Source organism: Sminthopsis crassicaudata, chromosome 2 (genome assembly GCF_048593235.1).
Source record: "Sminthopsis crassicaudata isolate SCR6 chromosome 2, ASM4859323v1, whole genome shotgun sequence".
Lineage (NCBI taxonomy): Eukaryota > Metazoa > Chordata > Mammalia > Dasyuromorphia > Dasyuridae > Sminthopsis > Sminthopsis crassicaudata.
In genome coordinates, this window is record NC_133618.1 from 214,894,605 (window position 1) to 214,910,911 (window position 16,307).

At 33.1% G+C, this 16,307-nt stretch overlaps 1 protein-coding gene across 7 annotated transcripts in view; it reads left to right on the forward strand.

Annotated features, from left to right (window-relative positions):
- Positions 1-16,307, forward strand: part of CRIM1 (cysteine rich transmembrane BMP regulator 1) — a 227,497-nt gene that overhangs the window by 172,794 nt on the left and 38,396 nt on the right. For all 7 annotated transcript variants that reach the window (XM_074288169.1, XM_074288171.1, XM_074288172.1 and 4 more), the window contains 3 exons: positions 1,750-1,878; positions 11,489-11,645; positions 15,243-15,364. In XM_074288169.1, coding sequence (XP_074144270.1) covers positions 1,750-1,878; positions 11,489-11,645; positions 15,243-15,364 — 408 coding nt within the window. The remainder of the gene's footprint in view (positions 1-1,749; positions 1,879-11,488; positions 11,646-15,242; positions 15,365-16,307) is intronic.

Consider the following 16,307-nt stretch of genomic DNA (forward strand, 5'->3'; position numbering starts at 1 on the left):
TCTTTTCTGGAGTAGGCTGTATTTTATACTTCTTACCTTTGTATCAGGCTGTTTTCAAGGTCTTGTGTTTCTGAATAGAAAGTGACTTCCCAAGGGAATAATGGCTTTGTGACTACAGGTTGTGTTTAGAAATGGCATCTTTGTCATTCTAAATAGTTAATTGAAAAATGATGGAAAAACTCAAGTTAAGTAAGAAATTTTATCTGGTTAAGATGAATTTTAAGGCTCTATAGGAAATTGTGATACTATATTTCATCTAAAATATGGTGAATACTGCTTAAAATCTAGTCAGTATCTCTTTTTCTGAGATTTCTAGGTATCTCATCTTGTACTTCAGTCAGAGAGGACATGTTAAATTATAACTAATAAAGTTATCCTAAAAACACAAAATGTTGCACAAAATATGCATGTTGTATTAAAAAGCAAAAAAATGCATGCTATAAGTATTTTTCCTTATAGAACACCACTAAATTAATTATTGCAATATACCATGGTAAATTACTACCTGAAGAGAATAACTGTACCACATTAGAAAATTGAAAAAAAAAAAAAAAAAAAGCTCAAAATCTTGTTCTGACAATTACAAGTAAAATGCTATGAGGTTTTTGTTTTTTGTTTTTTGTTTTTTGTTTTTTGTTTTGATTCCCTTCCATGGGGAAGGGGACAAAACTTAAGAAAACATTATAGACTAATGGTTACTATGTTGGGTTGTATCAGGAAACCACTGGTCTATTCTATTCTTAACCAGCTACTGAATTGCTATGTAAATTTAAATAAGTTATTTGTGTTCTCTGAACCTCATACTTTACAACTATTTAAAAAAGGTATATACAAACATTCTTTTCATTCCCTCAGAGACATGTTATAAGGAATAACTTGTCATGTATAAAGTACATGCATGGCATCTATGAGGGGGAATAAATTGCACAAAATGAATTAATATTATTTTCTCATTATCTCTGACTATGATGCTCTTCAGAACCAGAGATTATAGGAATTTGCCTTTTGATCAAATTAAGTATTTTTTATGTATCTAGAGTCAGTTAACACCTAGCATGTCTTTTAAGGAACAGCATTAATTTTTATCACAGTTTCTGCAGGAATCTTTTCACAGTATCAGAAGGTCCTCCTGTTTCCCTCAATGTGAGAATAGGTATTTTCTCTTCTTCCCCAAACTTCTACGTTTTATTTCACACTTATTTGAACTTTGAACACCATATATACTTAATCAATATAAAGTTACTTGTGTATAGTAATATGGTTTATAGAAAAAGAAAGACAGATATATTAATGGAACTTCAAAACCTTCTACTGAATACATTAGATCCTATTTTCTTTGTCCCAGGGAAGTTGCTCTGGAGGATGATGGAATAATGGTTAGCTGGCAAAAAAAAAAAAAAAAAGTCCACCTAAAAGTAGGAAGAAAAGCAGATAAATAAATGGACTTTTGATTTTTCTTGTCTGCTTTCTGTGATGCTTTTATCATCTATATTTTTTGTTTGGGAGGGAGGGGACAAATAATGCATAAATAAATTGATATAACTTATGAGTTACTAGGCCAGCGTCCTCATCAGTTTAAAAAGATAATGTTGCTAGGCTCAAACAAACTTTGTAAAGATCCTAGATAGGAAAGTTTGGGATTTTCCTTCAGCCACTTTACCAGATTTCTTAGTATGCTTTTTCAAGATTAAATGTTATTGTATCAGACACTTATGTGTTTCAAGAATTTCTTCTCTCTTTTATTCTTAGAACCATCATACATTACAGTTGATCCGCCTGTTTGTGGGATCTTATCTAACTGTAATCTGACAGAAAAGGATTGTATTTACGGTTTCAAACTTGATCACAATGGCTGCCGAATCTGTCAGTGCAAGAACAGTAAGTATTCATAAAACTGTTTCTTAGGCCTAATATAATTTTGTCAAGGTATATCACATGACTTAATCTCTTCCTCATTGTTGTTCATGACATTCCTGTGACAATACCCAAATAAAAAATGTCTTCTTCATTTACATAGATAAATATACACAGATTTGTTAAAGGAAAAGTTCCTTAGTTATTGTATTAATGGCCATTCATAGGATTTCTGAAGTTAAAAAAAAAAAATCAGTTACACTAATCTTTTACATCTTCTTAACCAGTACATGAATCTTCATTATTATTTTTCTGAAATATATTTGCTCAGCCTTCTCTTGAACATTTCCAGTGGCATAGTACTTACTACATTATTAGACATCCCATTCCACTTTTGAAAGCTCTAATTTAAATATTCTTCTAATAATGAATCAATATAATTTGTTTTAATTTTTATTCAATGTTTCTAGTTGTCCCCTGTAGAGTTTACTTTTATCACATGGCCCCCATTTAATTTTTATGTTCTTCAGCATTTAATATATAGCTTTTTGGTTTTGTTTTTTTGCTGAGGCAATTGGGGTAAAGTGACTTGCCCAGGATCACACAGCTAGGAAGTGTTAAGTGTCTGAGACCAGATTTGAACTCAAGTCCTCCTGACTTCAGGGCTGGTGCTCTATCCACTGCGCCACTTAGCTGACCCCATAGTTTATTTTTTTTAAATCTTTATATGGTTTCAAGTATCCCATTGTGATCATTCTCATTTGCTTATACACTAATCTGCTGGTGTTTCTCGTGACACCCAGTATTAAATATAGTGCCAAATGTAATCAGGGCAAGGCAAAACATAGCAAACCATAAGCTTTCTTCCTAAGAGTATTAACACAATTATTAAGGATATATAGCATTATATAAATTGTTAGAAGCTACATGAAACTATTAGTCTCATAATGAACTTGCAGTGAGTTAAAAACCCTAGATATTTTTCACATGAACTTCTGCCAAATCCAGATTTTCCCTAGTTATACATCAAAAAATTGACGTTTCTTTTAGCCTAAATGAGGGATTTTATGTTTATCCCTATTAAGTTTTATCTTGTTTACTTTAGTTCATCCTTCTAGCACATTGAGATCTTTGTAAATCTTGATTCTATCATCCAACATTATTCCCTTTAAAACTGTCCTCTGAAAAATCTGATAAACTCAAATAAACATACCTTAATTGTCTTCATTCACATCATTTACGAACTATTCGATATGCCCTCTGGCATGTTGTTAAAAATTTCTCTCCAAATTTTCATTAATCTATTAGTCATGCTAGGGGTAAAAGTGGTTCTATCAGTTATGCACCCCCTCAGCAGTATCATCAAACAACACAGTTTCATTTTTCCATCTCATACACAAGATTATCATAAAAGATTTTATCATATGCCTTACTGAAATCAAGGCAAACTATGTCTGTACATTTTAATGACCTGTTTACCCTATGCAAAGAGAAATTAGTTAATTTTGGCCTTTTTTTTAATAAATCAGTATTCGTCCCTTGGTTGTTGTCGATTTATTTTCTAAGTGTTGGATCCATTCTCAAATTTTATGAACCTCAGTGGTCTAAGTTTCTATAATCTACCCATTTCCCTTTTTTGTTATTAGTAAGGAAATATCTGCCAGTCTTCAGTCTTCTGAAATTTTCACTTTCTCCTTGACCTCTCAGAAACTATGGAAATTAGTTTAATAATCACTTTTAAAAGTCATTTCAACATTGTGGATTACAATTCAACTTGTCATATCAACTTGATATGAGTTACTTGTTTAATAGTGACCATAATGTTACAAATCCCTCACATAGTTGCAAATAAAAAAGCAACCAAATAGTACATAAAATAAATATAGAAATTCTTCATAATTTGTAGCTTTGACTTTTTCATTTTTAGATGTTTGCCTTTTGCTCCATCAATGTGTCATTAACATTAGTTTTCTTGCAATGTCATACTTCCACTCTTCTGCTACAGGGTGGATAAAGGAAATCTTGCCTCATTCAGTAAATTAGGACTTTTGGGTGGAGACATTGTGATACCAAAAAAAAGACATTTAAAAAATAGTGATCCTCCTTGGTTAGACATTATTTGGAGCTTAACACTTATCAAAAGGAGAGAGTACCACCTAATAACAGGTTCTCCCTTGACATAATGAGAAAAACTAAAAGATAATTGAAAAAAGAGCTAGCTTTGGAAAGATATTGTCAACTTTTATATGTCTAAAACAAATCCCCTTTCATCTGTATTTATGCACAGTGTAGCAGATTTGCAGACTTCCTTGTTGGCAGCAATCATGAGAACATATCCCCCGTTAAACCAGAGGGTCTCTTGTACTTGGATCATACATAGGGCATCATCAGTGAGTGCTAAGTTTGGGAGAAATATAAAAAATGCCACACACAGTTAATCCTGTTGCCAGAAATTTATGGTTCTAGCTTAAGGCAGAGACATTCAAATGCCATCCAGAAAGAAGGAGTGTCTTCCAGACAGATCTGAGTTGTCCCTTGGCCCCTTGCTTCAGGCCCTAGTTTTGAAATCTAGCCTTATTTTAACAAGCCCTTCATCAACTCTACTCCAAGGGCTATTAGAAAGGATTAGCAGTCTGTCATGTAAAATAATTTTATTTGATACTCAAGTCATATGTCAGATTTCAAAAGAAGAATTTCTTTGCCATAACCCATCAGGATTTCTTCACCTCCACCTTACGCTCAGCAAAAGAAGAGAAGAAAGGAGAGAAAGATGAACAGCCAGGATTAAGATGGAGAAACAAGAGACATTAACAGAAATAGAGATAGCAAAGGGAGAGTTCTTAGCTATGTTATCCACAAGTGGAGAAGAAATGTACCCCCATGCTTTTGTTTTGGACGTAAGAGACACTACTAGAGACTTTGAGAAGTGTTTGGGAAATATACACACATATACACATTGGGACGTTCTAAAAAAATCAGTGGCAATCAGATAGGAAACATTGCCAGCACTCTGTTCTAGTATTGCTAAGTTTCTGAAAGTTAGACGGTCTCCATCAGGCTATAAACTGGAAACCACATAGTATTTAATCCCTAGAAGCTGCTTCCTCCTTTCTTTCATAACCTGCTTGAGTCCTTCTGTTTTTCTCTTTGACCTCAGCAAAAGCAGTTCTCTATTGACTTGCCTTCTTCCTTCTCTTACTTTGTGCCCTATCTTCCAACAGATATCTCAACTTTTATCTTCCTTTTATCCATATTAGAAAGTAAGCTCTTAGTGTTCAAAGAATATTTTGTAATTTGTTCTTCTTCCTTCTCATCCCTTAATGATTGAAAACAACTAATTACTTTCAACAAATTTTTGAGTTGATAAGCCACTAAGGAATTATCTCATACATAGACAAAATAGAGTCCCTAATTCCAGCCTATCCAATAAATAAATGGTCACCCATCCACTACTTGAAGGTGTTCATTAAAGAGAAATCTCCCATGCATTAGGTGCTTCAAGGATATTTCTTGTGACATCAAGCCTAATTTTTCATCTTTTCAGTTTTTACCCATTGTAAATCTTTGAGTTCTATATTTTTACATAAATATGCATTTTTCATCACTGTTACTAAATTTATGATTTGGGCTTCCATGTACCACAACTGTATACTCAGTAGTCGAAACTTTTTTTTATAATTAGAGACTTCAGAGATTAGGCTTATCTATTACTCAGATTACACAGAATTTTGAGTTCCAGTTTCACTCATGATTTTTTAAAAATAATAAATATTAAATCAAAGCAGTGCCCCACCATAAAGCTATTGTTGAACTCTTAGAATCAGTAACATCAGGTGCAAGCTTTGACTTGATTCTTCTTCCCTTTTTGACTGACAAAGTTTCTGCATATTTCTCAAATCATGTGAACATCTATCTGTACACTGATGTTTAATCACAGTTATCACTCCCCACAATGATACCATGAGATGTTAAGAAATGCAGACATACTGTTTATGACAGTAAATGTTTCTATCTCTAGAAGAGATTGAACTGTCACTATTCCAGTCATTTGGAGTAATTCCAGGAAAAATATTTTGCCATTATTCATGCCTTTCTCTTTAATGGCAATTAAACCAAGGGTGCTTTCAAAAATGCATTCTAGGTACAGCTGCCTAAATTAGCAGTGTGCCTCAGGCCCTCTCAATTCTGAGAAAATTATGGAAAGGCCATTTTCACAGAAATGGGGAAAAAAATTACCTGACCCCCCCCCACACACACACATGCTTACTTAGCATCAACAAAGGGAAACAAGTAAACACCACTCACTCTATGAAGGAAAGATAAAGAGCTCAATAGTATAAAGACAAGCAATTATGAATACTTCTGGCACATGACAACCATCACCCAACAGTTGAAATTTAGCCTTGTAGAAACATGCACTTTAAAAGTATGCAGAAAGTACATGACAAAAATAGAATTTTGTCTGAACATACTTATAGTTTTGTTTATTTGGATTTTTTGACTGTAGCAAATAACATTCATGTAAGACAGCTAAAGAAAAAGAGAAACTTCTATATTTCAGAGAATTTGAATGCAATCTTGCCTTCCTCAGAGCCAGAGAATGTAATAGAGAAAACAAAACAAGAATGAACATATTTCACAATGATAGAGTTAGAGTTAGAAGAGACCTTGGAGACCATTGAGTCCAACCTCCTCATTTTACAGATAAGAAAACTGAGGCTGCAAGAGTTTAAGTCACTTGCCTATATTCACACTAGTAAGTATCTGAGGTAGAATTTGAAGTCAGGTCTTACAGACCTTTGATCTAGTGCTCTACTTATTACACTACTTAGCTGTGTCTAGGTGATCCATAACAGAAAAGAAGTTATTGGAAAATAGAGTAAAACAGTTAATAGAATTTATACTATCTTTTCCAACCAGAGCATCTGTTGTTGCTAGCAACTAGAATTACATTCTGAGAAATAAAATATTAAAGTCATGAGTTTTAACTTGGCAAACCTATGCTTTGGTATAGGAGTTACCTGAGACATATTAAAATGAAAAGTGAAAGGAAAAAGTTCAAAATTATAATCATTTCTCTTAAAAATTGAATTTACCCAGATAACTAGACAGTGCTATCCAAATATATCATTTTACTTCTATCCCATTATACCCCCTTTTAAAATCTCCCAAGTATTGGTTAGTACCATCATGCCAACTTTTCCATGATAGTTCTTCAATATCTTCTTAAAGTGAAATCCTGGGAAGACAACAAATAAGTGAAGACATACTTTTAAAGAAAGCTAATGTTTTTAAGACTTTGTCTTAAGGCTAATATCTAGAGATAAGTTTTTAAAAGAGAGAGAATTGTCCATCTTTTTTGGACTAATACCTTACATGACATCTTCATTTCTTTGTCCTTTTTCTTTTCTTATAGTGATATTAGTAAAATTAAAAGCTGCATTTTCTGAAATATGAAACTTTATTTAAACAGATTTCTCCTGAGGTACTCTTAAAATTTCTAAGTTTTTTGTTTGTTTGTTTGTTTGGGTTGTTTTTTTGGTTTTGTTTTGTTTTTTGGCTGAGGCAATTGGAGTTAAGTGACTTGCCTAAGGTCAAACAGCTAGGAAGTGTTAAATAAAGTCTGAGGTCAAATTTGAATTCAGGTCCTCCCTACTTCAAGACTGGTGCTTTATCCACTGTGCCATCTAGCTTCCCCCCCCAAAACTTCTAGTTTTGATATACCCCTCTCCTTATCTTATTTGAATTATTTTAAAATATGCTGAATTTTTTTCCATCCACCTGTTCCATTTGCTAAGACTTTTTATTTAACTTTGACAGAAATTCCACGTCAAATATTTGAAATATAGACTACCTTTTTGTTTGTGTTATGTGAGCAATCAAGTGAGAATTTTCTCTGTGAGATAAAATGAGTTATTGAAATATTCAGCTAAACTAGTAATGTTTTAGAAACGCATTTATTCTTACATAGTATTGGAGATAAATGACTGGAAGAAACAAAATGATCCAGGTCATGAAAAGAGATAAAGTAAACCATATTAGGGAAGGATAAAGTAAACGACTATCTTAAAATATTTAAGTTCCCTTGAATTTAACTCCCTTTTCAAATCAAAATCACCCCTTAGTTTGTGATCCTTTTATTGCTATGAATACCAACTGTGGTCACATTTACAATGATATGATATTTTCTAAATGACAAGTGCTTTTCTTACAACTCTGTGAATACCTAATTAATAAATACTTAACCTTTGTCAGTAAGGCTAAGCCTAAATATCAATAGACATGTTATGCCCACAACAAGAATTATATTTAGCATTCATGTAAAGCTTTACAAATATCTCTTGTCCTCACAATAACCCTATGAGAGAGATGTTATCATTATCCCCATTTTTCATGGGAAAAAAGCAGATAAACAGAGATCACGTCACTGTAGAATATCTGAAAATGGGTTTGAATTCAAATCTTCTAATTCCAGGTTCAACACTCTACCACTGAACCATTTAGCTGCCAGTAATTTATTATTATTAATGATGTATGTTATTCTTGTCATGCTTTTGGACCAGAATTATTGTGTTGAGCTTGGTCAAGATAGGGAATTGTTTTAGGAAGTTGATCCCTAAAGATTCTGATTTTGCCTCTAAGTTAAAGATCTGTCCTAATCTTCCAAAAGGTTTCAGAGTATTTTCAGTTCATTTTTCTTGTAAGTTAATTCAATTGTATATTAATATAATAGAGGATCTACATTAAAGACACCTCTTTCTCTACTTCTATTTAAATCATCATAATCTAAGCTAGAAAGAGAGAGAATGTATGTTTTGAAGTTTTGCATTCTTCTTTATAATTTCTATAAGGAAGAGTGGAAGAACTATGACCTTTCAGATTTTATAATTACAAATTTTAAAATGAGCTATCTGAAATTTTGCCTTCAGCTATGCAAATCAGCAATCAGCTGATGCACAGCAATTACTTGAGCTTATGGTTATTCCAAATATATGTAGCAAAAGGTTTTTACTAGGGAAAAAAGAAAATTATTCTATTATAATATTTCATATGCATGAAAATGCATATGTTATAAAAGAATAATTTATATATATATATATATATACATATATATACATACACACACACACACACACACACACACACACACACACACACACACACACACACACACACACACATATATATATCAATCACACATCTTCCCTCTTCCTTTTTCTAAATGGAGGTAACTTACTATTCAAATGCTAAAAACTTATATTGGTAAAATTTGTCATCCAAAACCTTCATCGTAAAACGGCCATACATTTTGACCACTTCAGAGTAAGATTAAAATGTATTTTTTGAGCTAGTAAGACATACTTTGTACACATTGTACACATACTTTTTGTGGCCAATACCCTGCACCACATCCTAAAGTTTTAATATAAATTGTTCAGGTTTAATGAAAACTCATCTTTCATGGTGACTATGTCAATTTCCTTCCTGAAAACTATTAATTTTTCACATTTTGGCTTTAGGTAGAAGTGACTTCTTGATCAGCTATACTTTTTCTATGTCATCCAGTCTTGGTTTTAGGTAGAAGTGGCTTCTTGATCAGCCATATTTCTTTGAAAGCATAGATAGGGAGCATATAAACACATAATATGTGTAGGCTGAAAGTATCCCCCAAGTGCTGTCATGACAAATAGTACCAGTACTAATAAAGATTATGTCAAAAATCTCAAATAATATTTCTTATAAAACATATAATTTCTAAATGGGTGGTTAAATTATGGTCATTGTGTGTGTGTGTGTGTGTGTGTGTGTGATTCTATGTCATCCAGTCTATACCTAGACTGGAACTCTATATAGAGTGTGCTCCAAAAAGGTTAGCCTTCTTCACTTGAAGATATCTAAATCTGTACTGCATTTTAGTTTTAAGTGTTTACAGTAAATTTCCCTTTACATCAAGCCTAAATTTGCCTCTACATCTTCCACCTTTTGCTCTTAGTTCTGCCTTCTTAGACTGGAAAACAGGGTTTTCCTCCTCATCCATATGACAGCCTTTCACATATCAAAGCATAATTATCATGTCCTTGCATGTCTTCTCCCCTCTATGCTAAAATAGGATCCCCAATTCTTTCAGTTACAACTCATATGGAATAGTCTCAGACCATCTATTTTATAATTCAATGTATTTTCTGAAATATATTGTTCAGAATCAACCCAACAAACAATAACCATTTATGAGGCAGGTATTTGATATATCAAAGCAAAAATGAAATAATCCATGCTTTCAAGGAAACTTGTATTCTTTCAGTAGAAACAATGGATATACATTGTGTAAATACATAAAAAATAAGTAGAATTCCAGAATATAGTGCTATAGATGCATTCTATACCTCCCCTAATTTGTACTTCTGAAATTGATTGTTTGAACCAAAGGTTAGACTTACATTTATCCATATAAATTTTATCTTGTCAGATACAGCTAAGTGTGCAAGACTGTCCTGATCTTTCATTATGTTAAATATCTCTTTCAGCTTTGTGTCATCTGTACATTTGTAAGGCATGAAATCTATGCCTTTGTCCTAGTGATTGATTAAAACAACAAACAAACAAACAAAAACAAGGCCAAGCACAAATTCTTCAACCACTGCACTCGAGACCTTCCAAGTTGACATTGGGTCAATAATGGTCTTTTTTTGGTTCAGCTATGCAGTCAGCTCAGTATCAACTGATTAAGATTACTACTAAAATTTTATCTATGATATTCCCCTGACAGCATTTTAGCAAGTCTCTTAGAAAGAAAATGAGTTCAGTACAAAATGACCTATTCTTGATGAAGCCATGCTGAGCCTTGGAAGGCAAATTTCCTTTTTTAACCATTCATTAAGTAGCCCTTTAACGACAATCTAGAATTTTGCCGGTAACCAAAAGTCAAGTTCACTGGCCTAGAATTTATAGAGTTAATTCTCTTCTTTTCTTTTCTTTTCTTTTCTTTTATTTTTCTTTTTTTTTCTTTTTTTTTTTTTTTTTGGAGGGGAGGAAGATCAAAGCATTTATCCATATCCAGTCCTGCGGTGTTTCTTCTATTTTCCATAGTCTGTCAGAGATCACTGATACTGACTTAATCACTTATCTATTCTAATTGCATAGTAAATAACTCTCAGGTTTTCATAATGACCAGATTTTTTAATGAATAAAAAGTTGTTTTTTCTAAGAAAGAAAATTAATATGGAGACCCATTGCATTTCATTAGTATTTTAAGTAATATTTGTCAGCCTGCTTCCTGAGTACTTAAAGTACAAGGGTACTTCAGGAAGGATTGAAGGTAGGGAGAAAACTCTCTTTTATTTTTTAAAAAATTTTTAAAATGAATTTGTCTTAGACTAAAACTCAGACTTTGCTTTGTAAAGAAGTACTATGGTAGTGAGTCATATGTGCATAAAATGACATGATCTGGAATCTTTCCAACCATCATTATAAAATGCTATGAAGATATTTAATGTATAAGATCAAGGAATTTCATATCAATTGATGGACTTTTTAATTGTTGAAATTTTAAAAGACTATTTGGAAGACATTTCAATTTGTTCTTAGATCTATCACGATCATCTTTAGAAAACTGCTCTTCATATGTTCTTCACAGGGGAGGAGCTGTGTACCAGCCTCATACGAGGTTGCACCTTGGATTGTCCCTTTGGTTTCCAAACTGATGCCCAGAACTGTGAGATATGTCAATGCCGCCCTCGACCTAAGAAGTGCAAGCCTGTAATATGCGACAAATATTGTCCATTTGGATACCTGTACGTATCTCAGTTCAGAGAGCCTGATTATTATTACCTGTAAATTTATCAAACTCTCAAATCCTGTTGACTTTAGTTATTTCATATATGATTATGAGGGAAACAGTGTGATGATATCCTCATTTTGTTCATTTTTTAAAAATACTATTTTGAAAGTTGTGATTTTTTTATTTACAATGATGATTCCCAAATAATTCAACTATCTAAAAGCAGTAGCTAAGTTTATTTTTTTTTCTGGATACATTCCCAAGTGTTATTAATTACATTGACCTTAGAATCTATGCCTAATGGATTACCTAAAAGTCTAAGGCTCCTCTATAATGAAATATGTATCCTAGGATCTAGAGTGGAAAGAGATTTTATAAGTCCACCATATTTTACAGATGTGAAAAGTAAGGCCTAGAATGGTTAAGTGACATCCATGAGGTCATAAAGTAGCAGAGCCAAAATTTGAATCAAATAGCTGACTATATAATATCTTGGGCAAATTCTTTTCTAAACTTGTATTCTTTACCTGTTGAGTGAAGGGATCAAGTTAGATGATATTTTAGGTTCCTTCCAGCTTTACATTCCTTTATTTTAATTTTACTTTGATGAATTAGATTTTAGACACCATTCATAAGACATGGTGATGATGTGTGCCCATAATCCTTGTTGCTAAAGGGGCTGAAGCTGGTGGAGCTGAGAGTTCCAAAGGCAGCGCCTAATAAGCTGACTGAGTGTCTGCACTGTCTGGCACAAATATGGCGAGCTCTTGGGATCAGAGCCACCAGGTTGCCTGAGAGATAAAATATTGCCATATCAGAAACAGAACAGGTTTCATTGCCAGTCTTACATTGGGATTGAGCCTAGAAGTGGCTTCTGTACTTCCAGCCTGGGCTAGATAGGGAGACTTAGTCTCCAAAAAATTAATAAATATATACATATATATATATATATATATATATATGTATATATATATATATATATATATATACATATATATATATATATATATATATATATATATAAAACGAGAGAGAGAGAGAGAGACAACTAGGTGACAGGTGGATAGAGCATATATATATATATATAAAACGAGAGAGAGAGAGACAACTAGGTGACAGGTGGATAGAGCACCAGCATCAGGAGGACCTGAGTTCAAATCTGACCTCAGGAACCAGCTGTGTCACCCTGAGCAAGTTACTTAACCCCAATTGCCTCAAAGAAGAATTCTCAAAATAAAATATGTAAATAGATAACAATATGACATATATCCCAAATTTCTAGAGTTTATCAACTTTTTAAGCATCTTCTGACTAGTATAATTTTCAGAGAACCAACTTTGGAATCAAAAGAGCCTGGATTCAATTTCTTCTTCAACATCCTTATAGGATAATCTTAGTCAAATTACTAAACCTCTCAGAAATCTGAGAGACTTCCCGGGGCTATAATTTGCAGAAAAGGTACTAATCTGTGGTGGTAGAAGTTTATTACCTAGAACTCAAGACCTATATGAAAGCACAGATTATAGGAAAAGTTAATACACAACTCAGTCATTGTACCGGAGGGCACTGGTAATGCTGCTTCCTAACCAGCAGTCCCAGTCATACAGGAGCCAGAGACTCCAGTATAGTTTTCATATTTCTTGGGAGACCAAGGAGGCTTTCAGATCGAACCCATTATATCAATTTTCTTTAAGAAGAAACAGTATGTAGTTTTTGTGTCCCTTATTGTAGTCATATCAAGAGATGGTCGTCCCATTGCTTTATATAGCATATGGTTAAATGTGTTCTTTATATACACATTCTTCTAAAAGAAAGGTCTGGTTGGAACTTAAATATGGGGACTGAAGGTGAGCTCCCCCACAAAAGCCCCTTTTCAATATCTGTAGGGTTTCTAGAACAACAAACATTTAGTAAATATTCCTTAGATAAAGGAACATAGAAGTCAGTGTATTAAAGGCTCTTGGGATTGATCAATGAAAATAAACACAGGTAATTCATTTATGACACATTCTCAATGACAAATCACCCTTTCATTTCCACTTCTAAGTTCTCTTAGATTTTATCTCTGGTTATAAGAAGAAGAGTGGTAAATTTTCCTCAAGCTATCTTCAAAGAGCAGTTTGGCTAAGATGAGATAGGGAAGAGGAATGGTTGAAGTTTAGTATTCATTATTGTGGCTGCTAAGGCAATCATATCCAGTATTTATATAGCACTTTAAGATCTGTAAAGCACTTTTACATAGGTTATCTCATTAACCCCACAACACCCTGTGAAATAGGTGCTACTCTTATTCCATTTTCCAAATGAGGAAACTGCTTCTTAGAGCAGCTTAATGATTTCTCCATAATTATATAGTTAGTGTCAGAAACAAGATTTAAATGTCAGTTTTTCTGACCCTTGCTACTTCATCTAGTGTGATGAATAAAGAAATTTTTCATGTTCCAGGGATATCTCTCTTGTCCAACCATTGTCAGTTCTATGGTAATGATGCTTATATAAAAAATGTGCTATCAGTATGATATGGGAAAATTTTTTTAAAAGAATGTCAATAAAATTTTCAGGGAAGCAATGCTATTTTCATCTTCTATATTGTAGGAAATAGATTTTTCTGCATAAGGATTTTAAATTTTTCCCCCTTAAATATACAACTGTAAGTATTTAGAATGATACAATGTGTATATTCCAATCCAGTCTTGTCTAGGTAAATTAGATGGTGCAGTTGAGAGAGTGTTCTATTGGCAATCAGGAAGACCTGAATGAATAAATAAAAATAATATTCTTTCCTAACTTCTTTGCCCTGAGTCTTTGCTTTATGTGGGAGTCTGATAATTAAAGAAGAAAAGGAAAAAGCTTAAGTATAGTCAAGTTAACATTTATTGAGCATGTTCTATATGCCTGGACACTGTCCCAAAATATGCATTTCCAGAGACATCATTGAATAGTGGAAAGAACACTAGACTTTAGAATCAGGAAGACTTGTGTTTAAGTCTTTCCACTGACAATTACTAGCTAAATGAGTCCAGACATTTACTTGCTAGCCTTAGTTTCATTTATAAGACGGAGATGATAATTTCAGTTACTTAAGACTTAGTAGACTTAAGACAGAGTTTGCTAAATGATCACAAAGAGCTTTATGAATGTGAACTATTATAATATTTAATATTTCCATTTTAACTAATATTCATAGCAGGTTTTGTGGCTGAGATTAAGTGTCATTAATTTTCTCGAATTTCATAGACTAAGTGGGGTATATGTGGCACTTTAATTAATACAACAAAAGCAAGCTCTTGGTTTCCACTTTCTCAAAAGTGGCAAACAAGAAAAGTCCTTAATTATCCATCCTGTTTATGCAGTTGTTTATTCATCAGTTTTAAATTGTGGATACAATTCTCCTAATTAAAAGAATTCTCCCAGAAGCATAGTCAATATTTGCCCTATTTTATAATTTGTTTACAGGATATGGGCATGAGGTTCTAAGGACTTATGCCCTCAAAAAATGCTTGTAGAGCAATAGTAATTTCACTTTTGTGACCTCTGATTTGAGTATTTGATCATCATTTGAGGTGGTTTTGGTAATTTTTTGACCTTTGACAAAATTTGAATTATCTAGGAAGAATAAGCACGGCTGTGACATCTGCCGCTGTAAGAAATGTCCTGAGCACCCATGCAGTAAAATTTGTCCAGTGGGTTTCCAGGTGGACAGTCATGGTTGTCTTATCTGTAAGTGCCGAGGTAAGTGTAAACACATCCCCAATGTTTTCATAGCAACCAAGAATTCTTTGTTGTTGTTGTTGTTTTTTCAGACAAAAGAGGTAATGTCTTGTATTATTAATGAGACATGTGAAGTAAATATTTTTTCCACTGAAGTTTAACAATCACTTTCTAAAGGCAAAATCCTTAAGTATTCTTTATTTTTGTCTCGTTAATATAATACATACTTGGGATAGAATTTAAAATAGTACTTAATTTACAAGCACATTTGCCAACATAGTCCCTTTCTTAGTTTCTCACTTTCAACTCTACTCAAAATCTAATTTGAGACATATTCACCTTCATCAGCATATATAAGCCTATTTAACTAAGAACCTATTTAACTTGATATTTTCAAATATCTGCATTTTCATCTGTGTGTAGTCATTCCCCCCACCAACATAGATTATAACTCTAAAATTCTTTTTCATTATGTCCAGTTCTTGTTTTCCTATAAATCCTTCATGTAATATCCCCTTGATTATTTTTGTTATCTATCTTCTTCAGTATTTGGAGAATACCAATATATCTTTTGAGTCACCCATTTGTTTGTATCTCATTCTTTCTATATAACCACACCATTTCCTTTTATGATCATACACAGATCTTCAATAAATCCTTTATGCCTTTTTTTCGTTCTCAAGTTGCCATTGGTAACAGGCCATTGCCTCCTTACATCCTCTGTGTCTCCGTTTCTATTTGACCAAAGATATTTGATTTCATCAATATGGTTATTCTCTCCACAAAGACAGCTACAAATCCCTCTGCATCTTAATAGATGTTTTCTTGAGTTGCTTTGGCCAAAAGTAAATATTCATCAGCTGATGTCTAGCCTTCTGGTAATTAAATTCTCTGAATTTACTGATGTTGGTTCTTAAGCTGTAAGCACACAATCCATCCCTAGGCCATTTCTCACAATCTTTCC